The 27922-nt window shown below is 33.6% G+C and overlaps 1 protein-coding gene across 2 annotated transcripts; it reads right to left on the bottom strand.

The window, feature by feature from the left end:
- Positions 1 to 1091: 1091 nt before the first annotated feature.
- Positions 1092 to 26178, bottom strand: TSP66E_4 (Tetraspanin). Of its 2 annotated transcripts, XM_051217901.1 has the most exons (10): positions 26083 to 26178; positions 22881 to 22983; positions 19783 to 19835; positions 16511 to 16667; positions 13087 to 13190; positions 10679 to 10753; positions 8781 to 8885; positions 6848 to 6935; positions 5173 to 5369; positions 1092 to 1713 (listed from the first exon to the last, which is right to left on the bottom strand). In XM_051217901.1, the coding sequence occupies exons 3-10, from the start codon at positions 19831 to 19833 to the stop codon at positions 1657 to 1659; spliced, it is 834 nt and encodes a 277-aa protein (XP_051064334.1). In that variant the 5' UTR covers positions 19834 to 19835; positions 22881 to 22983; positions 26083 to 26178; the 3' UTR covers positions 1092 to 1656. The 2 variants fall into 2 exon arrangements, with proteins under 2 accessions (XP_051064334.1, XP_051064335.1); XM_051217902.1 differs by lacking the exons at positions 19783 to 19835; positions 22881 to 22983; positions 26083 to 26178 and having other exon boundaries at positions 1092 to 3954; positions 16511 to 19550.
- Positions 26179 to 27922: the final 1744 nt, after the last annotated feature.

The raw sequence follows: 27922 nt of genomic DNA, 5'->3' as shown, positions 1-27922 counted from the left end.
TCAGACAATAGAAGATGGTGTTGCAATTTCGTGGATTGGTTGATGCCCGGCTCTGTGATCTTAAGGTTAAGCGTTCACACACGGAACTGAATGTCCTGGGTTCGAATCTCGTGTGAGGGATCATGGTTACGCAATATTGAGGAGTTCCATACTAAGACGAAACGACCATCCAGTGATTCCAGGTTTTCAGTGGTGGTATATTTCTTTTATTATTTGTTTTAACACATAGATATTGGTACAAGGAGGCATCAGATACATATGCGCCACACAAATCTCATTTGATATGTGTGAGGGCTGTGACACTGCACGGGTGCCAAAACCGAAGCAGATGGTTTCCTTAGGAGGCCACACCCAGAGCCTTCGATCTGAAGGCAGTAGAGCATCGTAAGGAGATGCAGTCCAATGGTAGCCGGTGACCAACGATTGGTTCATACGCCATTTGTTCCTTCAGGATCCTGGAGTCCATGTGCATTATTGGTTTGGAATGAGCGTTTTCCAACTTCCCTAGGTGGACTCTCCATGTCCAACAAGCCGGGTGAGGTGCCGGAAATTCTCTTTCCGTCCTCTCAATTTCGTGAACAACACCCACGGGGTGCGAGAATACAGTGAGTAGGACTTCCCTGGCAGAGGCTATATACGCGTCGCCATGTGAGAGCATTTCGAGAGGGTGAGCGGACTCTCTCCACTCTCGACCGTACGAGGGCATTTGGAGATATTGATCCATTCATGATTTCAATCAATAGCTTAATAATCTCCACAACACTATACTGATAACAGAAGAACTGAATCACAGCAGCCGATTTTGTGCTAATTTGGGGTAAAATTTACATTTATGAAGATTGAATTTTTAGTTATTGCTAAGTCAAGTACTGTTATGATTCAAATGTGAAATTCCTTTCTTAAAATATACATAAAACATAGTTTTATAATGTAGCTTGATAAGTTCCAAAGCAATTTGTTAGTCACATACTATGAACTCATATTGATAGTCATATTTTGTCTTTTTAACTTAAGCCTGTTCGCTTGTAAGATGAAACATTCTTACTTACAGATTGCTGTCTAACAAGTTACGTAATAACAAAACAATATTTTTGTATCTATGATATATAGTGGTTATTTTGAAAACATCAATCTATAGATTTGTAACTGTACAGCTTTTTGTTTTGTTTTACAGAATAGTAATTTTGAATCTTAAATTTACGTTAGATACACATTACATATACTTGTCATTCATAAAGCTATCATGAATAATTTATCACTATGCTATATACCTTTGGATATTGATCTCTATTTTTTTTAAAGAAACCTTTGAAACAGAAAGTGAATTAGTTACCAACATACCGATTTCTACAATATTTCGTTCCATTTTTAAATCTATCATTAATGCAATATAAATTTATAAAACAACGTAGAAGTTAATAAAAGGGTTAGTTCATTTTATCACTTAAAAATGAATATTAAGGAGAATATTGGAATGTTATTTTAACACAGACCATCTCGAATGATATATATATATATATATATATATATATATATATATATATATATATATATATATATATATATATATATATATATACCAAAAACATCTTCAACGTTTATGAATGACCGCCGATGCTGTGTTTTCTATGAAGATTCGATGACAATTGTGTATTATTAAAGGTATATCCATATTTCTCTCAATACCAGAACAACGCATATCACAAGTGCTATCTATAGAAAAGATGTTTAAAACAATAATACATTGTAATTTTAAATGTTGATAAAGAAACCAGACTAGATTAGTAACGTTTGTTTGTGAAAGGGTGATGTGGTTAACTGAGTTATAATAAGTCAACTGATGGATAAAATTACTACTTACTTACGCCTGTTACCCCTCCTAGAGGAGCATAGGCCGCCCATCAAAATTCTCTATCGAACTCTGCCCTGAGACAGTGTATAATACGATTACTGAAATAACCTGCAAGCTTTAACAGAATAAACTTAAACCTATGTAACTACAATCTTAATTTCTTGGTGTGCGATTAATAATGTATCGAGATAATTTAATATGGAAACTACTTAACGAAATTGGTAAAACAATGTGTTACATGTCAAATAATATACAAGCAATCAAATTAGAAATTATTAATCCTTTGCTAATGATGGATACTATAATGACAAAGTATTCCTTAGAATTTATCTGACGATTTTCAAGATGTAAGTGATCGGAGCGTATGAACAATCAATTAAAATCTTGTAGCAACCAAAATGTTGTGATGTTACTTGGGTACATATTTTTATTATTAATGACTATGTCTACTTAGACTATGTTAAAAATCAAAGACGCCACTTCGGTAACTAAGAGTAAAAGCTACCGAAAAATTCTGTACCAGAAATGAACGACTCAGTGATTACTCAAATTCATGATACTTTTGGCAAGAAACAAGCTACAATAACCCTATAAATTAACAAAATGGTAAGCGTATCGGCATCTGAAGTAAATTAAGATGCTCATGAAGTGTGTAAGAACATGTATAAGATGCATAATGACTTATTTGATACCGATAGTTAATCAAAACGATATCTGAATACACTCGTTTGTATGCGATGTATTCACACTGCTCAACAGTCAGGTTTATGGAAATTACATTAAATGCTACTTGACACCTTTTAATCACCGACTTAACGTATGAACACAAATTTAAACGCCTAAAAGTAATTTACTAAGTTATATTATTACTAATTAATGTATAGTTAAATGACTGTAATGTCAGTTAGTACGTTAAGTCCACACAGCTTATTCTAGCTTTCGGATAGATCAGTTTATTCATTTTTCTTGAGTCACGTTTTGTTGATTATTCACTTATCAACCTTGACTGATTTTATATGAAAGTACGTGTGCGTACACCTATCCTCTTCATCACATGTCTTTAGCTCATTTTTGTGTGACTATAAATACTGAGTTATGCTTGTTTAAATGGAGTTGGCTCACACGCCTACTCCGTCGCGTGCCATCTCGCTTCGATTCGTCCCTTTGATTGTCTGTCCGGATCAATGAGTGTACAAAATAGACATATTCAAGCATCCGTTCTCGTATTTGACTTATTTAATCCAGTCGTATCCACTAACGAGGATTAAGTCGATAATAGTATATGTGAATGGTTAGAATGTATATTTCGACAGCATTCATTCATACGATATAAATGGAGTCAGATATCGGGCCACTAAAAGACAACTTGAAAAATTCCATTTCACATTGCCACTCACACAGAAACCATTATATCACATATCAGTTAAGTCAGGTATATGCTATGTTTGATTAATAATCTTTGATAACATACATTTTATAGATATGGACTATTAGCAATAATGTTTCAGGCTAAAACAAATCAATTTAGAGATTGAATCATATCTATTTCATTTAAGGATGAACTATTCTTTTAAAGCTGAATAGTTTTCATCATATTAAAACATAAACAATGAATAAAGACTATTCATTTCAATAAATTCTCTTCAGTTTCTACAAGTATGTGCTCAAATTCATAATCCCCAAAGTACCTCGGTTTAAGGCAAAAATGCATATTTTAAGATTATATAGATATATGTATATAATGTTTTCAAAACAATATGACATTGTGAGTAGTTAACTAACTATTAACTTATGTTAGCTTGAATAACTACGACAGAGCCTTCAGAGGCTCTAGAACGGCTGAAGAGTTCCATCTAATAAGAATGCAGTGGAGCTTTCTAGAATATCGACGTAGCATGCTACTATTGGTCAGTAGCATAACATAATTGAATTATAATTTTGATTTGACAAAAGCTAATATCTGTAAATATCAATGATTTTCTGTACATTTTGATTCTTGCCCAACAAGCACTTTCTTTATTCTTCTGTCTTCTTATTTGCGACTTGGAAGGTTCTAGCGTTCGAATGCTCAAGTTATACACGGTACATTAAGAATCTAAGCTCTAGATATAACAGTTTGTATGATAAATGAAATTGTAAGGTCAATGAACAGAATAAACAATAACTACTATAAAGTGAGAGAGTATAATAACAATACAAATTACGTAACAGATAGAAAAATAAAAATTAGGTAAAAATCGGTAAATAGGGCTGGTTGGCAACCGAATTTCTTAAACCCTTAACAAACAATACAATAATAATAGTAAGATATTATGAATAAAACAAATCTGAGCTATGAAAATACAAAAAGGAAAGCTGTTTGTACATTAGTCATATCGTGTAATTAAAATGTATGTTAACTAATCAGGTCAATGTTATAAAAGCTTGACGGAAAGCTCCAGTATTTCGTTACGAATAGCTATTGCTTCATCTATTTGAAGGATTCGTAGTTTTGATGAATTTAGCCAATAAACTATTACCACGAGATATTAGTGTAAAAGAATTACTCCATATTGGTTAAATGACCTATTGGTACTAAATTCACTAAGGTTAACTTTATTTTTAATCATACATATCAAGAACTACTGTAAAAATTAATAGGAAGTCTTTCTTTTGTCAACTTTAATTTGTCCTTACCTACAAATACTGATGATTTGATAAACTAGAATTTCGAGTTGACGATATGAATTCTGTGCATTATATTGACTTTATTGACCCCGTACTTATTAAACGAAAAAGAAATCTACATAAGATTTCTACCTGAGAAATAATTATATGAGAAATATGATCATGCATTTATTTTAGGTTTAAATAGCCAGATTACAATATACTCAACCTCAAACATAATAAAATTCATTCAATTGGATGATAGAACTCCGCCTGTAGTCCTTTCGGGGGCTACTGCCGGTCCCAAGTCCGGATAAAGGAGGAGGGTTGGGCATGGGGTTTGCGAGTTAAGTCCTGGAGTGAACATCAACCCTGCAATGCAGGTACATCCAGCTGACGAGTCCCAAATAGGACGGAACAGGCGTCAAACTGGATTCAACTGCTAGCCACTATCTATCTTTGCTTAAAACGTTTGCGACTTGAGGCTATATCGAGGCGATCCGAACAAGATGGATAAATACCGACATGAGAATGATCATCAATTGCAGTTCTAAATAATAATGGAAAGATACAAGTAAAACAACACCAAATGAATTCATTCACCAATATATATATATATATATATATATATATATATATATATATATATATATATATATATATATATTACTTACATTGATCGCAATCAAAGTTATTGATAAATAAGCAATGTATGCTATGAGACTAAATGCTTTACGACCGAATACTTGTTTACAGCCTTGACTGTGATGTTTGTGATCGTTTTCTGATATGTAATGGAATCTTGGACAATTTACATCAATCAACTTCAAGTCTTTATCCATCAAACAGCATGGTACAGGTAATACTAAGTCTGAAAGAAAATATATGATATAAATGATGTTTAATTATTACTATGACGTAACAGCTCCGGTGATAATGAATAACGATACAGTTATATCCGGACGAGAATAAATGGATAGTAGTCGTTAGAAATTATCTATGGACTAATATTATACGTATATTCTTATTGTATGAGTTGTAACATACATACTCTACAAAGTATTTCTAACTCAATTCTTGTTTAAGGTGGCTAGTGATGTAAACGATATTAAGAAAAACCTTTATTTATTCACTGAACCCATCCTCAGTTGTGTGATGAATAACATTGCCCTTTTATGATAAACTTCTATACCTGGAAGTTTGATCCATGAGCTTTTGTGAAACTATTATCATTTTATGGACAGAAATAGTAATTTTCAGAAAGAGTTTTGTGGAGATTCTAGAAATTTCAATAGTTGAAATCATGAGTCAATTGAAGCTAGATCATCATGGAAAACCTGGAAGCACTGGACGACCGTTTATTCCTATTGTGGGACTCCTCAGCAGTGCGTATCCACGATCCCGCACCCCGCAAGATTCGAACCCAGGTTTTCCATGGTGGTCTAGCTTCAAATGACTCATGATTTCAAACAGTGAAATAGTAATTTTCTTGAGGATATTGACATCGTTAAATGCAGAATCAGTGATCTATACGTCCGCGTGCGAGACGGTAGGTCTTGGTTTTGATTCTCTGTTATAGAAAAGAGGGTGTGTATTGCTAGTAAGTCCCATACTAGGACTAAATGACCGTCCAATGCTTTCAAGTTTTGAATAGTGTTCTAGCTAAAATCGGTTTGTGATCTCAATTGTAAAAATTCACATTTGTTTTGTGATTGCAGAAATCAGCATTTTATAATATTAGGTATTTTATCAAAGGAATTTAGTTATCATTAACGTGTTGTGGAAGTTATTGGATTTCACAATATACACTATGAACTCATCTTACTTAGACCACAAGTAAAAACCAGAAAACATTGAATAACTATTTTGTCCTACCATTTGACTTAACAGTGTCAATCTATGATCTGACCGGTAGTCGAATCTAGGAATTTGAGATCTCGAGCCTAGAGTTTATATTTTAGTCCATTGAACTATCATACAATAAATCACATGTTCTATTTCAATAAATTCATAATATCTTTTTAATAGTACAGGTCCATAAGCCTTTGATTTCTACATTCAAATACGTTTTATCATACAAGATGCTTTAGGGCTGGAATTTATTGCTTTTTTTCAAACCTTGTAAGATAAAAAGCTAATGATTCGGATAATGAATCATAGTCATTATTATAAAGTGAAAACAAGTAGTTGATCAGTCAGTTAGCTACAACATAGAACCAGGCACATATATGTATCGGTCCAAGTTGCCATACCGCATTAGCACAGCAAGATGAACACTTCATTCCCTTTCTTTAAGTCAGGTGCTGACGGAGACGATATTTGTGTAGAAAAACAAATATTTTTGCTTACCATCATAAGTATGACCATCATATTCATCGGTAATTTCTACTCTGTCCTCGTCAAAATCAAAAGGATTCATGTAACCACAGCATTTTAACTGTTTAGATATTAAAAAAAATGAGACAGTAAAACATTTAGGCTTTATTATGAATAAATGTTATTTCCTATTTTATGGTGTGATGCGGTCTGTTTGGTTGTTATATAAGCCCAGTATGTTTGAAATAAACGATTCGCATAGTGGAAGCTGTTATTGTCGTTCTGAACTGAACTGGACGGGCTAGGCAAACAAAAGATCAATGAGGACTCTAGTCTGTTCATTCCTGTCGAACGTCATTGGTTTAGCATAGTACAAGAGTGAAATAGTCGTATTTCCATGAGCGAATAAATTACGTGATAACTAGCCGGTCTTAAAGTCACAACATTACCAATCTAAGCAAAAAACGTGTATTAAAATTTACGTCAGATGTTAAAATATTAGTGGGAAATCAAATGCAGAATATCTATTTAAATGTCATGTGAATTTCGGAGCGTCATATTTCACTGATAACACGCTAACACATGTTATGTCATTATTACATGACTTAATGATTGTTCCAAAATTTATCGTGGACAGTATGTAAACAATTAATATCAGAAGGGGTTTTGTGGATATTAAAGTAATTTCAATAGTTTAGATCATGAGTCAACTGAAGCTAGACCACCTGGAAGCACTGGACGGCTGTTTTCTCTTGTTGTGAGACTCCTCAGTAGTGCTCATTCACGATTCCGCGCCTCTGTTGTTTAGTTGGTTAAGCGCTTGGCGTGGGACTGATAGGTCCGGGGTTCGAATCTCGAGGGGTGCGGGATCGCAGATGTGAAACGGTCGTCCAGTGCTTCCATGTTTTCCATGATGATCTAGCTTCAATGGACTCATGATTTCAATCAATAAAACACTTAAGTTCAAACTTTTATTACAACGTAAACTATGTAAAATATGTACAACTTATTTACTAAGAATAAGTTGATATAATAATCTTTATGTCATACATTATACAACATCAATATAAGTAAATTTTAGATAACTGAAGTCGATTTTAAAACCTTGAGTGTTTGATAATTAAAAGCCTATTATATTATTACTTCGAATCGCACATCGGATGTTTTACTCCACTTAGTAAGAAATCGTACTCTTGGACTTGAGACATACTTAGTATAAGATTTATAAACACCACTAAATTGCTCAAAATGAAATAGCTGAAGCTCAGTTCAAATTTGTTACTAAGCAATTCAATAACAAATAGCCTAATTGTTAAATCTACACGGATTTCAATAGTTGCCATAGTATAAGAAAATGCTACTTGCTAACCAACGAAACTTAGTTTTTTTTAGGGCACGTTATCCTATTGCACTTGGGTCCCTGTATTGATTTGTATACTGAAACCTAAACCTTGCATTTGTAAATTTAACCGTGCTACTGAGCCTGGATCCCACTAGCTTATGTAATAAATATGAATCTTATTCATAAAATGTTTAATTTCCCATTGTTGATATTAAGGATTATAACTGAACTGTCACTTCTATAACAGATGCATCCTAAGAGGAACCCAATACTTTTCTATTCCCCGAATACAAGTTCAACCAGTTGATGAGTGTTACATAAAACTAAACAGGCATCTCCGACTTAACTCCAACACATCAATCAACTTTAATAAACCCCTGTGGTTGAATAAATCTTCAAATACAATTTGCTCAAGTGAATATATCGGAAAGAAAGAGAATAATCAATTTACGGTCCTTAATGATAACATAGAAATACTTATAAATGGAATCAAATTTACTACAATCTCAACAGAAACTGCTAATCTAGTTCCAATATCCTGTATCACATTAAGACTATAATAATAAAGAAAACTATCATTTCTTTTTCTATCATGATAGCATACAATTTATAATTTCATCTTACTTCTATCATTACGACAGCCGCAAATAAACTTGCTCCATCATGACTCTTCATTGATCGATAGAGATAAAATTTTTTTGCAAAAAGTTTTTCCATCATTTTTTCTGTCTAACAAATAAAAAAGAGAAAATATTATTCGTATGTTTGTTTAAGTTTAAGAAAATAGTAGCCAATAATTACTAAAATGATAAGTTTATATCGTCTGGACACATAATGAGTTAGGAGTCATCGTTAGCCAAGACTTAAAGACTATTGCGCACTGCCGTGCAATAGCCGCCAAAGGTTTTAGAACCTCATGATCAATACGTAGGGCTTTTGGTCATGTCGACGCTAAAACGTCTTTGATTTTGTATACAGGGGTCGGACGTCCTAAACTTGAGTACTGCATACAAGCGGCTAGCCCCTGCCTAAGAAAAGACAGCGAGCTTCTGGAAAAAGGCTCAGAGAACAGCAGCTAAGCTGATTCCCGGAATAGCGAAGCTTCCGTATGATGCTCGACTGGCCAAGTTAAACCTTTTCCCGTTGTCATATCGTAGAACTAGAGGCAACTTGATTACAGTTTTCAAATCTCTTAGAGATAAATTTGAACCTGATATGCCCTCATTTTTCTTGTCTTCCAAAACAAAGAATTTCCGAGGACACTCTGAAAAAATTCACAAGCCCGGAACAAATTACTTATCAGCTGACTATCAAATTTCCCATCGAATCATCAATGAGTGGAATTCATTACCTCAGCACGTGGTTGAGGCTCCATCCATCGACTCTTTCAAAAGAAAGTCGGATCAACTGAGAGACCACTATTACCAGGACTAACACAGGCTATCAAACCTCCTGTCCTTTCCAAACTGAAACTGGAACTGAAATCATCAATTATCATTTTAAGAGTTTTGGATATTAATTGTACGATATTGTAAATTGATGAACGTTTGATGTGAACAACAATAGACTGAATTTTATAGATCTAGATGTTAACTGTTCATGTGTAAAACTGAAGGTTCTGTGACCAGGTATTTGTGAGGTCATGAATGTATATCTTTGAAAAGTTCCATACTAGAATGAAACATCAGTCTAGAGACTGAATAAAAATGATGATTTATTTAGGAAATATTTAAGGTGTCAATAGTTAGATTCTAATCAATCGAAAAATTCGCACGTTTGTTTATAAAATCCTTAACAAATCTATCACGTTTTCTTCGTGTTCTACTCCTTAAAAAAAACACAGTATATTTGTAGTGAACTAGAACACAAGGGTGAATAGACGAATATATTTGAACACACAAATTACAGAATACTTAATTTGCAAAATATCAATTGATCGTCTTTCGTTTCTATACCATTTTCTGTTCTCGTTTTCTTTACTTCGATCATCTGAACCTTGTGACACTAGGCACTTCACTTTTGATTGATATCAGTAGCACACACCCTAAATACTCTTGCTATTCATGAAATGAAACCTTAACTTTGAATACAAACAAACTATGTCTTATTTTGATTATAGTTTTAAACTAATATTACAATTATAATTACTTAAAATATCATTTCATTTCACTTGATAATCAATCAGTCTATAAAGAATCGTACTTGATTCGTGGATTGTTTGAAGTTGGACATTACCACAGTTGAGTGTCGGCTCAGTAGTCTAACGGTTAAGCGCTGATAGGTCATGAGTTCTAGTCTCGTGGGGGGCGGGATCGTGAATTCACACTGCTGAGGAGTCCCATCCTGGGACGAAACGGCTATTCAGTGCTTCCAGATTTTCCATGATGATCTAGCCTTAATTGACTCATGATATTAACTATTAAAATTACTAAAATCTCCACAAAACCACTTTTGTTAATCATCATACTTGAATTTATTATAAAACTTCATTAAAACATTGAAAGACTAAATGATTAACATACTGTTTCTGGATTTTTTAACACAATAGTTATCATAACTATATGCACAATTATACAAACTGTTAAAGTAACTTCATACTGAAAAAGAAATTCAATGAAAACTTGTCTTATACAAGAAAAAATTTGTATTTTATGGAAATACTAAAAAAATCATGCAACTTTTATAAATAAATAAATGGAAAAAAACATGATACTATAGTATAGCCATAGCAACTATTTTACAACCAATTTCGATTATGGTTAATTTTGGTTAAGAGCTTTTATTAACTTACTTAATAGACAATGTTATTTGAATAGTAACAATCTGCATAGTTCTTTGTGCTGTTATGATCATTAGAGCATATGACGGACTCTAGCTAAAATATGTTGATTGCTTAAATATCACTCGACCATTCATCCTTCTTCCCATGTATGTGTGTACTTAAATCCTATTAATAAGTTTTGCTTTGCCTTACTGTGGCCTTATGAAATTTGACTATAAATTTCCCTATGTATTTGATCGTATATACATATTCGCCTGTCTGCATCAAATAAGCTTGATGTGTTTATAGCTTTGTGATCTGCGCTATCTGCTATGGAACTGTAGTTACAGTTTCTCATCGCCATCTGAATCAAACACCGTTGAAATTTATATGATAACGGTTACAAGGGTGATTGATTAACCAAGAAAAGCCACTACATATCAGTGAATTATACTAAAACCTATCTTTAACAATATGACAAGCTTTATAATAGACGAGGCTTTACAACATATCTTTTTTAAGCAAAGATGGATAGTGGCTAGCAGTGGAATACATGACACGCGTTTCTTCGTAGTTCGGACTCTTCAGCTGGATGTACTTTCATCCCAGAGTTGACGTTCACTCCGGGACTCGAACCAAGTATTTTTTGCTTAAAACGCCATTGCGTTATCTACTTAGCTATTGAATCCTGATAGCCACTCGCCTGTGAAATCGGATGAAGTTTAAACTCACTTAGTGTTGTTTTTTCCTTTATAAAGTAGTTTTAAAATAATACTAATATATTTAACTGACCCTAAGTATTAAATAATTTTGTATATTACATTTCTAGAGTGTTCATATGCTATTTACTTGTGATACAACCGTTGTACCTAACAAAACAGTATTCATATTTCGTTTTGTAAACCAGTGTCGGTTTCTCCATGAATTCTGATTGGCATATTGAAAATTAGCTCACTCGAATATCTCACCACTGTCAACTCAGATTCAACTCAGAATCTTTATGTTTCCCTTAAATAATTAGGGCCTGTTACCCCTCGTTGACCAAAGATCGAGCTCTACTTTCTAGTAGTTGCCAGGTCATATTCATTCCTTCCATTTATTCCTCTTTTCACATTGCCTTGAAGTTCGCAAGTTAGGGCTTCCTTTGTGATGCACTGTGATAGTTTTTATTTAAAGTATGATGAATTCATCTTCAGCATCTTTTCTTAATTTCCTCATCAAATAGAAACTGGTTTGTTCTCTTCCATAGTAGCCTATTGCTGACTGTATCGGCTTAAAGGATACTGAGTATCTTGTGTAGAAAATTGTTCAGAAATACGTGTACATTTTGATGATGGCTGTATTAATTCTCCAAGTTTCAGCCCCGTATACTAGAACTGTCTTGACGTTCGTATCGAAGATTATGACTTTGATGTTAGTTCATAGTTTTTTCGAGTTCTATATGTTCCTCAGTTTTAGAAATGCTGTCCTTGCTCTGCCAATCTCTATCATTACGTCTGCATCAGAACTCTCTTGTTTATCAAGGATACTGCCTACGTCAGTAAGAGTTCACAATGAGTGTTTAACCATTTAGCAACTGAGCTCTCATTTAACAGTTGCCATCATCAACTTCACTCAGTTTTTGATAACATCGTTGTTTGTGACCATCGCCTCACTCTTAAAATCTAAGATATCCATTATACCAAGATTCAAACCAGTACCACAAGAACGCATTTCAAAACAAATAATCAGTACAGATATAATTATCTTGTTATTGAGATCTTATTCTCACTTAAATATAACATAACCATATTCGTAAGCAATGATGTATAGTTTTTGGTGGAGTTTCGTTCTCTGAGCTGAGAGAACAACCTGCATCTCAGAGTTGATGTACACTCTGGGACTCGAACCCAGTACTATTCGCTTCAAACGCCATCGTGTTATCCACTCAGCTACTGAGTACTGATAGCCACTTGCTTGTGCAACCATATTCGTTTATCATTATTGTAATTATATTTAAATATTTTGCACTTCATTATTTCCATATTTTTATTGATACTCTTGATCAGGAGTCATCCAATAGTTAGAAATATAAGTAAAAATGTTTGTTCTATTACTATGGATTTAAAGACGATATTCAAAAACAACTTTATTTGATCCGAATATATGTTAAAGTTTGTGGGAACCTACCATAAGAAAAAATGTACTGCTTCGATTAAAAGCGATTATTGCCCCAAAGAAATAAATACAAGCAAATACAAGTGATATCGCCATCAATGGTAAAATTACCGGACCTTAAATAAATCAAGCAAAAAACACCATGAATGTATAGTGATATGAACAGAGAAAAAGACTTGACAAACTACGGAAGATATTTTCGGGGACATTCTTTCATTTAATTCACAACTTGTAAAACAGTAACATTTATTTCTGTCCGTAGTCTATTCTACAGATCATGTGCTTTGGTTTGATGTATGATTCATTAGCATAGCCCATTTTGTCCTAAAGCTATTGTAATTTAGACGTGTTATTTTGTACTCTATTTCCAATTCTAATCTCCAGTTTTGGACATAATTGTATTTTCCTAATTATTGTACGTTGTGGTCAGTTTAGTCATCTATTTATTCATGTATCTTTTTACACCGATCTGAAATCGGGAGTCAGATCGGGATCGGGAATAGATCGAATAGTGTTCCGGTTGACTTGTCTCACTCGCGTGCTTGTCAGCCAGTCAGGTGATACAATCGTTTTCGTCTCTCTACCCCACTCCGAACTCATGCATACTAGCTTCAAGGTTAAGCCGGACAACCTATCGCGTCAAGGTCTTAATCTAGATTAGATAAGTATTCTCTGCATATAAGTGGGTAGACGAATTAAGGACGTACCATGTAGTATATTGGTAAATATTACAGTGTGTTATTTCTCGAAATAAAACCTAATAAAAGTAATTTATATGCACATCTATTTCACAGATAAGGTCGACTGTGTTGGAGAAGACCAAGTATAAATTTTGGTTAAATCACTACATTGAGAGTAGTGTTGTGATCTTCATGACTAATCCATCAATATTAAAATAGGACTGGCTAATATTTAGTTCAATCTCTGTTATGTTGAGTATTAAAATCTCAAAGACTCAACTGCTTATTCAGAGTTAACAGTTAGCTCATTTCTATGATTCATTATTCTTGATGACTGTCCCTTTTTCTTAACTGCATCATGATTTATTGCTAAACATAGATGACTTCAATTGCACTATATTGCTCAGAACTCTTGAGGCTGCAAGTAAAGTTAGTCCTCATTCTATAATGATTCTAGTTAAAAGAAGGTTACTTAAAACATTTTTCATAACTAGCAGCTGTTATTTGTCTATATACCAATCAGCCATCTGACCAATAAATTTCTATTTTCATACTTCACATCATGGAAAGATTTTAGCTAGACAATTACTGAGAACCAGGAAGCTATGGACAGTTATTTCGTGCTAGTATGGGACCCCTCAATAGGTAGAAAATATGTAACTTATCTAACTTCAATGGAACCACAATTGTGTGGGAACATCCCCCATTACTTTTGTTAGATAACGGTCTCTCACTTAACACGTTTGAACTCAACTGGTCTCACAAAAACCCACTGAGTTGTCTTTTAAAAGTAGTACCTGTATATGATTATTGTTACTGGCTTAGTGGTGAGCGAATCTAGCGCTTGTTGCGAGACTTAAAAGCCCTTGGTTCGATCTCCTAAGTTGAAACAACGGCCTACAGTTGAAGAGTCCCATTCTAGTATAAAACAGCTGTCCACTGCTTCCTAGTATTCAACAGTTCTCTGACTAAGATTAGTTTGTGATCCATTCTTTAAAAACTAAACCATCTCTACATGCTTTCTTAGACGTTTTCAGCTTATCTGTTATCAGACAGAACAAGAAATAAATACTATGCTAACCACAAACCCATCTATTCTATAAATACTTTATTATTTCTGCTTAAAAGAACAAATACACAAGAACTTATTTAGAACACATAACATATGACAAAAATCATTGTTTCTGCATTACGTAAGAATATCTTCTCTATTAGGTTCATGAATGTTTACATGCAAACATTTTACAATGAAAGTAAATTATCAGTATAGGGTTGTGAAGATTATAATTCTCAGAGTCCTAGTGAAAAGCCATGAATAGTGGAGTTCAAGTGAGTCAGTTGCGAGGTATTTACCCACCTAGAAGATCGTCTTGCAATATCGCGGATTGGTTGAATTCAGACATTAACACCGTTGGATGCCAGCTCGGTGGTCTAGAGGTGAAGCGTTCGTTCACGAGACTGAAGATCCTGATTCCGAGTCCCGTGACAGGTGTCGTTGGTCTGCACTATTGAGGAGTCCTAGATTAAGATGAGATGGCCGTCCAGTACTCCCAGGTTCTTTCAATAATGGTCTAACATTGATCGGTTCATGATCTCAATTAGAAGTAAATTAGTCATTTGTAAACTTATATATTTAGCGCATAGAATCCCTTACTGTGCTTCAGCCTATCTGTTAACAAATAACCTCAGATTGATGCACACTATTCACTTGAATCTTATTTAACTTATTCATAAACTTATCAAACATTAAACTGTTACTAACCTTACCTGATTGCTTAGAACTACTGTTTTTTTTTCTAAAAAGTTGCAGAGAACTCGTTCATGTGGGAAGCCGTTACCAGTGGAGTACAACCAGGTCTGTTGTGAGATATCAGCTCACTGAAGACAATGGTATATGGTGGCGCAACTTCGTGGATTGGTTGAAGTTAGACATTAACACCGTTGGATGTCGGCTCAGTGGTCTAATGGTTAAGTGCTCGCGCGCGAAGCCAGTAGGTCCTGGGTTCGAGCCCCGCGTGGTGCGGGATCGTGGATGCGCACTGCTGAGGAGTCCCATACTAGGACGAAACGGCCGTCCAGTGCTTCCAGGTTTTCCATGGTGGTCTAGCTTCAACTGGCTCATGATTTCAATCTGTGAAAATGTCTAAAAATCTCCACAAACCCCTTCTGATAAATTGGTTTTAATTAAACAAGCATTTAGATAAAAAAAAATATGCGATAAACAGCCTACAACACAGCCCTATAATGTAAAAGATAAAAGAAACTATCATAATGGTTGGTGAATTCATCATGTTTTTTCTATGTTACGTAAAATACCATCAGATATACAATTAAAATGGTTGATATATAGTAACACTCCTACGATTAATTTCGATTATGGTTAATTTTGTCAAGCTCTTATATGAACTTATATAACAATGTCATTCGAACAGTAGTAATCCGTCTATTTCTTTGTATTATTATGATCATTTTCATGCCTGTATAAAATGTACGCTCGATCACATGTGACAGCCTACGCACATATCTCTCTAACTTAAATGCCAGTCGCCTAAAAAACGAAGCTTAGCCACTACAGATACAAGCATATAAGATTAAATAAGGTTATTATTATTATTATCAGAAGGGGTTTCGTGGATGTGCACCATTGAGGATTCCCATACTAGTACGAAACGGTCATCTGGTGCTTCCAGGTTTTCCTTGGTGGTCTAGCTTCAACTGGCTCATGATCTTAACTATTGAAATTATTATAAACTTACGTGTAAAAGTTCGTACAACACTATTCACTCCATCGATTACGGTTCGATTATTTACACCATCTATTCGTAATTTATTCAATGTTGGCTCAACAATTTTAACAGAGAGTTTCGTCCAAAATGTAATGACAAAAAAGACAAATGCTAATAATAAAATGGACTGAAAAATAAAGTCGAAAGTTAGTTTAAATTTATAGAGTGATAAAAAGCATATCCAACGATATACTGTCATTGATTTTGATGGAGTTTTGTTCTCTGAGCTGGATGGTTTGGTCGTAGAGCTTTCATTGTTCTTCTAAATGGCATCATCAGCAGAAACTTCAGGTAGAAGTAAAGTGTTCAAATTTCTCCATATGTGGTTCACAGCTTGTCTGATGATTTTGTGTAGAAGAACGATGAAAGCTCTCAGACCAAACTATCCAGCTCAGAGAACAAAACTCCATTAAAATCATCCACCTGAGCTACAAATCTTCCCCATCATACTGTCATTAAGGAAGGTGACGGATGATAATTTTGCTATACTGTTAAATTTCTAAGTGTAAAAATGTATTATGCTAATAGAAGCCAACTTGATTATTTAAATTTTATTTGCTTACTAGGAAACCTGAACTTCCTGGATTTGATCCATATCAAGAACATTTATGTGTGAACTGCTGCTTAGCGTAAACTATCTTTAAAATGAACAGTCTTAATAAAATATTAAATATAGTAACTGTTTATTTAAGGATTTATGAATGTGTCCTAAATTTTATCGTGAATATCATCTTATCATTAATTTTATTATCAGTATGTGGAGTTTATTGAGTTTGGATTGATATCACGGATTCGAGTCCCGAGGGCGGGATCGTGAATGTTCACTATTGAGGAGTCCCATACTAGTACGAAACGGCCGTCCAGTACTTTCAGGTTTGCAATGGTGGTCTAACATGAATCGCCTCATGATCTCAATCAAAACTCAACAATCTCCACAATCCCATATTGATAGCTAAATGTTTTTATAAATTGTGAGTGTTTGAAAAGAACTCATAATATTTCTTCATACATACAATACAAATTGTGATTTAACATTGATCTATCAATGACATCAATCTAAACTAGTTCTATTCTTAGTACTTTTGATCATGGTTACCGTATTATTTAACAAACAAGATTGGTGATAATATGATTTATGAACGACCTTTGAGCAAAGTAAAGTGACCTTGAGAGTGTTTACAAAATTATTACAGGTTAAAATAGGGTTATAAATTAATGTAATGAGTTAGAATTCGGATTTACAGTTGGATCTTAAAGTTGTAAGTTAGTGGTAGAATTATCATCACGAACTGACATTATCTATAACATCAAAATGCTGTTTAGCCATATGGATGAATGAATTTCGCGCCAAAATCCAAGACTCGTTATCTTAAATCGGAGCATTTCGTCCATATCTCATAGACTTACGATAAAGTCAATCTGATAAAATGAACTGAATTTAATCACTGAACTATCTATATCTTTTTTTGTAGAGCACAACAATGAAGTTACATTAAAAACATAAATTACACTAATCATTTTATTTCTTTGATTATCATGTGACTTATTGATCAAAATGACAGCATTCAATCACTATCAACACGCATGATTAAATTTAATATTTTGAATGTAGATTTCTTTCCATTTTAATGGTTGAATTCATGATTCGATGTAAGATGGACTATCATTGAAAACCTGGAAGCATCGGACGGCCGTTTCGTTCTAGTATGGGACTCCTCAACAATGCGCATCCACGACTCCGTATGCAAGACTCGAACCAAGGACTTTCAGTCTCGTACGTGAGCACTTAGCTGGTATCCACCTTTAATCGTCCCATGATCTTGCACAACCTTTCATTCGTTCTTTACATTTGATTAGATTTAATTTATTCAGTTGTTAGCATATTTCATTGACTTATGTCCCATTGTTTACAATCCCATTCATGTTTAAGCCATCACCCTATCGCTTTTTTTAACGACAAACAATTATTTAAAAAGTTAATGATTTGATTGTTTACTGATATTTGTTAAAGTTTTATGACTTTACTCTGACAGATAAAAAGCTCATTTCTACAGAGCACCATTTTGAAAATAATATGAACATGTATGAGTAGTCTCCATAACAATGTGAATTGCTTATATGTGAAATTTTGAGAGCTTATATGGTCACTTTGAACAACATATGAAAACGATTGATAAGTTATAATAGGAAATTTCAAGAGTTATCGACTAACACTTATTGCACAGTTAAATGCAAATCTTTCCGACTTACAGATTAAGTAATAGACTTTATAGCATATCAATAATGCATAAAAATAGATTATCGCTTCGTCCATCTACGTGGGTGAAACGAACATGACATGCTCAAAGTCCTAAAGGACCTTCATCACCAGTTAATATCGTAATGAATGAGAAACGCAATGATAACTTTTTATATGTTTTGTTGATGATAAGTTCTAATTCATGTGCCTGATATCATCATAATAGTAAAATAAATCTGGTTAAATACCTTCTCTAAAGACTTTAAACTATGCACTCCGTTAAACACCATCAAAAGCGCACTACAATCTACTCAAGAATTGTTGAGTAAACATATGTCAAAACTTAATAACGAAAATAAAATCACTACCGCGACTTAAAAAATTGTTGTGTCTAACTAACTACTGCGTAAAACTAACATTGTCAGCGAAAAATCTTTGCTTCGTCTACGAAATACACTGAGAAGGGAATTCATTAGTCAACCAATTATGATTAGCAAGTTTAGAATGTGGTTAAGCATAAGCATGAGAAGAAAAAGTAAGAAGTCTTTTCTGAGCTCACTAAGTAGGTACAAGATACGGCCATCTTCAATTGTTGAGTACTACTTCTTGACTAATATATTATCATACCGTGGCTCAGTTGTTAGAATTAAGTCAGTTCACCACTCTCTTGGACAATTAATCAGTTTCATATAATTATCAGTCGATACTGTAAACTTTATGCAAACCGAATAATCTATATTAACCTTTACAATTACAGTTAGCATGAAAAATTACACTACAGATAGTAGTCACTTTACCTATAACTAATGAAAGCATAACAGTAAGATATATAGTTATTCTGAATTATTATGAAAATCTCACTTGAAAAATCTTTCTATACAATATAGCCTAAATATGAGAGTCCATGTAAAACTTGATCTGGATGACAGTTTAGTTGTTTTTAAACTAACATAATTAGTATGTGAACAAATAGTTTACATCAAAAAAATGATTATTCACTTACTAAACAGATTAGGTTTAAAATATGAAATACACTGCGTACTGTAGAATGCATTTCTAAAATTTAATTAAATACAAAAATAATGTAATTAAAATTAGTGAGCTCTACGAAAAATTAATAATCAGTCAGTCAGGCAGTCAGCTACAACGTAGGACCAGGTGCATACATGCATTGGTCCAAGTTGTCATACCTCATTAACACAACAAGGTGATCACCAAAGTCATAGAAGTAGTTACTTCAATGGTAGTAATATCTAAAAGAAAGATTGCATATAAGGATATAGTACAGGAAGGAATTAGTTCGTAGAAAGAAAGGTATATAGTAATTCTAATCTCACAGTTTAAGGACAGACAAAGAGCGTATACACCGACTCTAATAAGATCGATTGTGAACCATGTCACCAACACTCTCCAACCATTGGTTACGATAGTCACGCGTACTCCAACCAAGTAGTCTGTATCTACCAACATGGCTAAGGCTAGAGGTTAGTGACTTCAAGCACTGATGCCACGTATCGGTTGGGTTGATCAGACTTCTAACATAAGTGAATTTATCGACGTGTTCGACTAATTCACTCTCTTTCCTTAATACAGGTATTGAAGGAGGTCAATCCAGATGTGACAATTTGCATTTAGAGAAAGAAAAACGCATTCCAAACATCCTATCATTGCTGCTCAGTGTTACCAAAAGACTCTACATTTTATTGGCGTTTTCACCAAACAAAACTATGTCATCCGAGTATTCTATGTCGATAAGTCGATCACCTGGAAGAAGATCGATTCCCGAAAATTCAGTCGACGAAATCGTTATTTCCTGCAGTCGGTTCTATAGTAAATATCCTTAGATAGTTAACATTAGATCAAAAACAGTCAAATAAATTTGATGTTATGTTTAAGATAGGAAACCAAAGTGGGGAATCAACTTGTGAGTTTATGAACAAACATAAAGTTTAATGGCTCTCAATAAGTAATACATGTTAACGACATTCTCCACCTTGACAAGAAACGGCGGCTAGTATGATCACTAATGATTTCAAGATATACAATTACTGACGTTGACTTTCAGTTATGTCAAATGGCCTAAACTTTCTTATTAAGGTCTGTGAAATAATTGTTATCTATGAATGAAAATCTAAGTTGAAATAGCTTGAAATCGATTACTCTAGTGAAATTAAGTTCATTTTTATATCTTTTATTATATAATGTTTCTTATACATTCATGTCATCATTTTTCCAACCGTATATTTTATGTTGTGTTTTATACTATTACATATGTAATCATTTTGATTCTTTTAACTCCGGTTTTTTCCTAAATGTCTTGTCCATATATTAATGTGAAGAGCTACAATCTATCCATTACTTACTTGTGTTAGTTTCTATGTTGCTTAGGATTGATTGAATGAATGGATTTAAAAGTTAGAACCTTCAGCTAACTCTGCTGAAATTAGGTTATCATTATATCTGGCCACCGGTTTTATCATGTTATACATTGTCATTTGATTATAGGCGGCCTGCTTAAGCATCTGGGCTACCTGTTGCTGCCATCTAGACATTTCAACAAGTTATCTATTTTTGTTTGTTTTAATATATCATTATGTCTATTAATCGCATAACCTATCCTGGTGCATTTGTGAAAAGTGTACAACCTTTCGTTGTCAAAGTTACAAAAAACTCAATAAGAGACAATGTGGTTGCTAGCAATATACAACGAAGAGAATGCACATTATTCAGATGTTCATTTACTGGACTGCTAACATCTAACTGGCGATCACTCAATATTTATCGCCAGGACCGACCAAGAAGAAAGAAACGGAAACTTGTTGAAATACTTTGCGCTGAGAATTCTATATTGTACCAAAAATATAATATTGAATAAAGCTAATAATATCAATAATAATAATATATGTGAAAATTATATTTGAAATATTCTCAGCGATTGAAATTTAACTAATTCCAACGTTTCGTCCAGCTAACTTGTCTGGATTTCTTCAGGGTAATAATCAAAATCAAAAAACAACATATATTTCTTTGATGTTTTTGATTTTGATTACTACCCTGAAGAAATCCAGACAAGTTAGCTGGACGAAACGTTGGAATTAGTTAAATTTCAATCGCTGAGAATATTTCAAATATAATTTTCACATATAATGACTTCTCTGTACTCGGCGCTCAATTACTGTCAAACTATTCGTTCTAATCTTGACAAATATTCGAATAATAATAATAATAAAAGATAACTAATTCCTGTTCAAATCAATAATAAATGTCTTTTTTATTGATATTATTCACTAAACTGAATAAAGATTTTAAGGTTATCCACCATATTCCATTAAATTTGCCACATAGTTTACGAGTTCATCTTTTGCACATTACTGAAGCCATTGCAGTCTATGTTCACAAGCCTAACCTTTACATAAAAGAAGTTTGTACAACCACTCTTACTACCTTGGCCATCGGTATAGAGAAGTTTGTAGCAGAAATTTGATAAACTGTTTTCATATTTCTTCCACTTTTATGTATTTTTTTGTATTTTACTTATTCTCAACATTCGTCTCTTGATTCTCACATAACTGCTATACTACTGACAACTCATCAAAATATTCTGTTATTTTCTTCACTTCTTCAAATATTATGCAACGTAGCAACTGCTTGATTCTCGAATAATTACTTTGATTATTGCCAGAAGGGGTTTTGTGGAGATTGTAGTAATTTCAGTAGTTGACATCATGAGTCAATTGAAGCTAGACCACCATTGAAAACCTGGAAGCACCAGACGGCCGTTTCGTCTTTATATATATATATATATATATTGAAAAAATTCTCCACTCCATTGGTCTCTTCTTTTTTAACACCATTGGATACCTGCCGGCTCAGTGGTCTTGTGGTTAAGCGCTCTCGCGCGAGACTGGTAGGTCCTGTGTTCGAATCTCGTGGGGGCGGGATCGTGGATGCGCACTGCTGAGGAGTCCCATGCTAGGACGAAACGGCCGTCCAGTGCTTCCAGGTTTTCCATGATGATTTAGCCTTAATTGACTCATGATTTCAACCAGTGAAATGAAGTATATTATGCATTATGTTAATATGTTTCATTACATAACTTACATTTATTGACAAAGTTCCACCGATTATAAGGACATCAATTTTACATTTACATTTTCTCATAGAAAATTCGAAAAGTCATTTAAGTCCATTCACAGTAAAAGCACTAATAAATTAAATCAAATGTCAATAATGTAATAAGAAGACAAAGATTATCAGAACTATGTGATGATATATTAGCGCAATATATTTCGAACAATCTGACTTGTTAAAAACATTTATATACAAAAAAATAAAAGGTCAACTAGACTGGGAACGGGATAAGTGGAGACAACGATAATAATAAGAGTAATGTGAACACAATTCGAAACCTAATCACTCTAGATTATAAGCCAATATTACCAGAGTAGGTTTAAGGTGAGAATTAATAAGCATATAAGGCATTTTTAGATACAAATCAATTAAAGTAATGAAGTTTGCTCGTATTTAAACTTGAGATTGATAAATAAACATTCAGAAATCAATGGTTCTCTCATCCTTATAGTTCCCTTGATTAATTTGAAGCAAGAGGAAGAATGAAAGTTTGGGTAGAATAACAAGAGTACTTGTTAAAGATGTAGTTAATAGATGGCTTAATATTATATTAATCAGAATCGCTATCTTTCATGTTATCAACAAATGTCCCTGAAACATTCCGTCCAGCCTCATTGAGTCACAATTGAAATGAGTTGCTAAATTGTTTTTTTTTTTTAATTTAGTCGAAATAGCCTTCAGTTTACAGTAACATTGATACTTGGTATACTGTGAACTGTTAACTAAAGCTTTAAAAGTAATAGTGACTTTGACGTATATTTTGTTTGGTGTATTCGTTCCTATTCATGTTTACTCAATACTTCATGAGTAAGTTGTAATGCGCTTTTGCTGGTGTTAACGGAGTGTATAATTTAAAGTCTTTGAAGAAAGTATTTAAACTGATTTCTTTTACCATAGGAAATACCAGAATAGATCCAATGAAAGCAAAACAACCTTGTTACATAGTATCTTCAATATTGAAATGTATATTCTATGATACATTTCAGCAAATCATTTTTATACCGCCTATTGTTCGAAACGTGGATCAATCAATAAGTTTCCACAGTGTATTAAAAAGAATTTTAACTTAAGATATAGTTAAGATTGATCCTTAGGCTATATATTACTGAATTATATCTTCAGTTTTATAGTTAATGGGGAGTAGTTAAATCTGATGTTTTGTATATGTCACAAATTGATATCAGCTAGAAAATCGTTATATAGTTTAATGAAGCATTGAACATCTGTATTATTTTAAAATTTACTACTACTGATAATAATCATAAATGCAACGCTCATTGAAATCGTTAGTAGCTATCAAGACCCACTAGTTCGTTGATTGATATCATATACTTTTAAAGTGAATGTTATTAAGATTGAGTCTGAATGTGGACATTACCACTGAGATGCAGGTACATTCAAATGAAGAGTTACAAATAAGATAAAACGCTTGTCCAGTACTAATTACAATCTACCTTTTCTATGAAATCCATTTTACCCTTAGTTTAGAAATTTATAAATGACATACGTAATATCACATGAAAGTGTTATATTATTGACCTACTATAGTGGAAAATGTGAGTGATTGATCTGTAAATGAATGAATGTGTAATATTTATGACTTATAAACCAATATCATTCAAACTTTGATGACTTGGATTTACAAAACGGTTACATAACTGACCATTGCTACAACATGGTGTTTCTCTGTCATTAAAACTTGATAGTTCAAAGCAGTCTTTTATTTTATTTATTTACGTAATCCATTCTTACAATCATCAGTTACTGCAGTACGAAAATTCCAATAACAATGAATTTATAATTCTATGTTGTCAGAAATCTAATGGGTGAGACTATAATTTATGGACGACCTTTGAGCGACACTAAAATGACTTTGAGAGTGTCCACCTAATAACTAAGACCGAACGAGGGTTGATGGTTAGGGTTAGGAATTAGATTTAGGGTTTTCATCACGAATTAACATCAGCTATAATGCCAAAGCCCTATTTAACCAAATGGATGAGTGAATTTCAAGCCAAAATCTAAGACCTGTTATCCTATATTTAACTAGTTCCTCCATAAATTATAGTCTCGCCACCATATTTCAGAGATTGACTACCTTTCTTCAATTATCTGTCAACTTCTGTGAAGCAATTCAAGCATCATAAATTAAAACTATAAACAACTGTATAGTTCTGTAAAGATATGTCAACTGATTATTGATGATAAACAATAATCTCTGATCCAGATCTTATATCAGACGTTATTTATCAAATAAAAGCTTTAAAACAATCTTATTAGAAGTGAGTTTACAGTAAAATTCAAAACTGATCAGTCAGTCAGTAACAACGTAGAACTTCATACGTACGTACATCAGTTCGAGCTGTCATACCACATTAGCACAGAGATACAATTGTCAACTCGAATCCCATAGTGGTAGAGGTAGTAAAAGTATAAACAGTAATCGGAAACATTAGGGTTTGGAGATGTTATTCAAAGAGTATAACTTAGTAAGATAAATTTGGAAAGAGAAAAAAGGGACATGAAGAATTCAGAAGATTAGAATTTGAGAGAACACAAAGAGTGGATGCACCTGCGCCATTGCAAACGATTTTGAGCCATATCATTCAGGGTCTCTAACCATCGGTCGCTGTCATCTCGAGGTTCCCAACCAGGCAGTCTACACCTACCAACAAGGCTCAGTCCACTTGTCAGTGACTTCATGGACTTGTGCCATGTTTTGTTCTGGCCTCCCCTAGCTTTCTTCCAATCTACTCCTATACAACAAAACATCGCTCGTCGGGGCAGTCGGTTGTTGGGCATACGTAACACATGTCCCAGCCATCTCAACGGATGAAGTTTCACTACGTCATCAATTGATTTGCCATCCTTACCTAGTACCCGTTTCCTAACAACTGCATTACTTATCCGGTGGTCCCGGTCATGTTTCACTGCCATAAAGTAGGACGGAACGAACTGCTGCACAGTAAACTCGTCCTTTGGTTGGTAGACGGATATCTTGCCTACTCCATAAATGACGCAAGTTAGCAAATGCTAGTCGAGCCTTCTGTATCTGTGCCGATCATATTACAACTTGACTATATATTCAATCTGACCCAAGAATGTCGATAATCATGACAGTAATATACTATTCAACAATCAAACAATATCACAATAATCCCACAGAACTTACTTTCTTCCAGAAAAAAAAATTAAATAAAATTCCTTATACTAAGAAATCATTGGTAATTATCAATAATTTATAATCTAAATCACATTTTGATTAAAGAATTACGCCTACTATTAATGTATTAAACTATTAACTAACTCATCCAATTAGTTGTCAATCAATGAATATACCTTTTTCATTAAATGAATATGACAATTATGTATTTGAAAGTTAATAGATGTATAAAGAATATGAAATTAGTTGTGTATTTCATTTCTTTGTGTTTTGATTGATTGATTTTGATAATATTATAAATAAAAAAACAACTCACAATAAACATGTATACAGATTCCAATAATTGAGATCATAAATCGATTAAAACTAGACCATCATCAAAAACCTGGAAGCATTGGACAGCCGTTTCATCCTATTTTAAGACTTCTCAGCAGTGCCCATTCATGATCCCGCCTAGCGAGATTCAAACCCAGGACATATTGGTCTTGCGCACGTGCCGTCATCCAATGGTGTTAATGTTTAACTTCAAAACTCCGGGTAGGTATATTATATTAACTAGCTAATAAGTCAATAGAAATACTCTATGTTTGCGATCATGTCATAGATTTGCACAGAGTCGTTGTTACTGGTTTACCAAAAGAACTTGGATATGTTATATGACAATTAACGTTTTTTAAACCATAGTTCTCAAATTATGCGACCAGTATGAAGTGGTAATTGAAGAGTGATAAAGTAGGTTCTTCCGTTCTGTAATATCAAGTACAGTACCATGAAATTTCTATAAAATTAGTGGACCGGTGGAGCTAATCCGTGGTCAGGTAGATAGGTATCTACCCCAGTATAATGGGAGATGGTCACGCAATTTTGGTTAAAGTTAGACATTAACACAGTTGGATGCCGGCTCAGTGGTATAGATGTTAAGCGTTTGCGTGCAAAACCGAAGGCCCTGAGTTCTAATTGAGAATGTGGGGTCGTGGATCCGCACTGTTGAAGAGTCGCACAATAAGACGAAACGGTCGCTCAGTGCTTACAAGTTTTCAATGATGTTCTAACATGAATAGGTTCATGAACTCAAACAAAAACGTAATAATCTACACAACCCCATACTGATAATCATAGAATTGTTTCTTTTTAGTCAACAGGAAAAAAATCTATGTTGTTCAGATACAGTAGAATGTTTTAATCTTGTAAATCTTAAAGCCAAACTATTAATCTGTCGAGAATATGCAGTTTTATTGATGAATCATATTTCTTAGTCATGTCAATTAATTTATTGATCTACCAAAACTATATACACATGCAGCCTTCAGTAATAAGGATAGTCGGTTTGTGAATCTGTGTTAATCCTGACAGATTGCCTTCCAGTAAAGCTTCAACTTCTCCTTGAAAATATTCACTGATGAAACTGATACCACTTGTTCGGGTAAGTTGTGGAGATATGACTGACAAGCTTATTTTTTAGATAGTTTTTAATATTATTTGTATTTATTTTGTCAATATTTCACTGTATATATATTTATCACTAAATGACTGTAACTGTTGTTTTAGTGAATGACCTTGAACACATTTTCCGTTGTGATACTGACATAGCGTGACATACTCTTGCTGACTAACAAATACACTACTACTCACACATTCCTCGTTCTATCTTCGTTTGTGATTGAATTAACTGAAGTCTAAATCAAATACTATCTACATTTATAGACTGTAATTGGAATATATAACATCCTACGTTGGATTATATTACTGGAGAGTTCGTCAAACAGGTTGGAATTACCAAGCATTTATAATTGTGGTTTCTTAGTACCAGACCAAAGCCGAATACGCAGCAATTTGGTGAACTTGAGTA

Source organism: Schistosoma haematobium, chromosome 7 (assembly GCF_000699445.3).
Source record: "Schistosoma haematobium chromosome 7, whole genome shotgun sequence".
Taxonomy (NCBI): Eukaryota; Metazoa; Platyhelminthes; class Trematoda; order Strigeidida; family Schistosomatidae; genus Schistosoma; species Schistosoma haematobium.
This window is presented reverse-complemented; position numbering and strand designations above follow the sequence as displayed.

Bases quoted from the DNA above. Each gene is read 5' to 3' on its own strand.
- TSP66E_4 (XM_051217901.1), bottom strand. From the start codon at position 19,833: ATGCATTCTACAGTACGCAGTGTATTTCATATTTTAAACCTAATCTGT. The intron at 13,191-16,510 runs GTAAGTTTATAA...GATTTATTTAAG, and splicing joins TGTTGTACGAACTTTTACAC to GTCCGGTAATTTTACCATTG. The intron at 8,886-10,678 runs GTATGTTAATCA...TTTATTTGTTAG, and splicing joins TGTTAAAAAATCCAGAAACA to ACAGAAAAAATGATGGAAAA.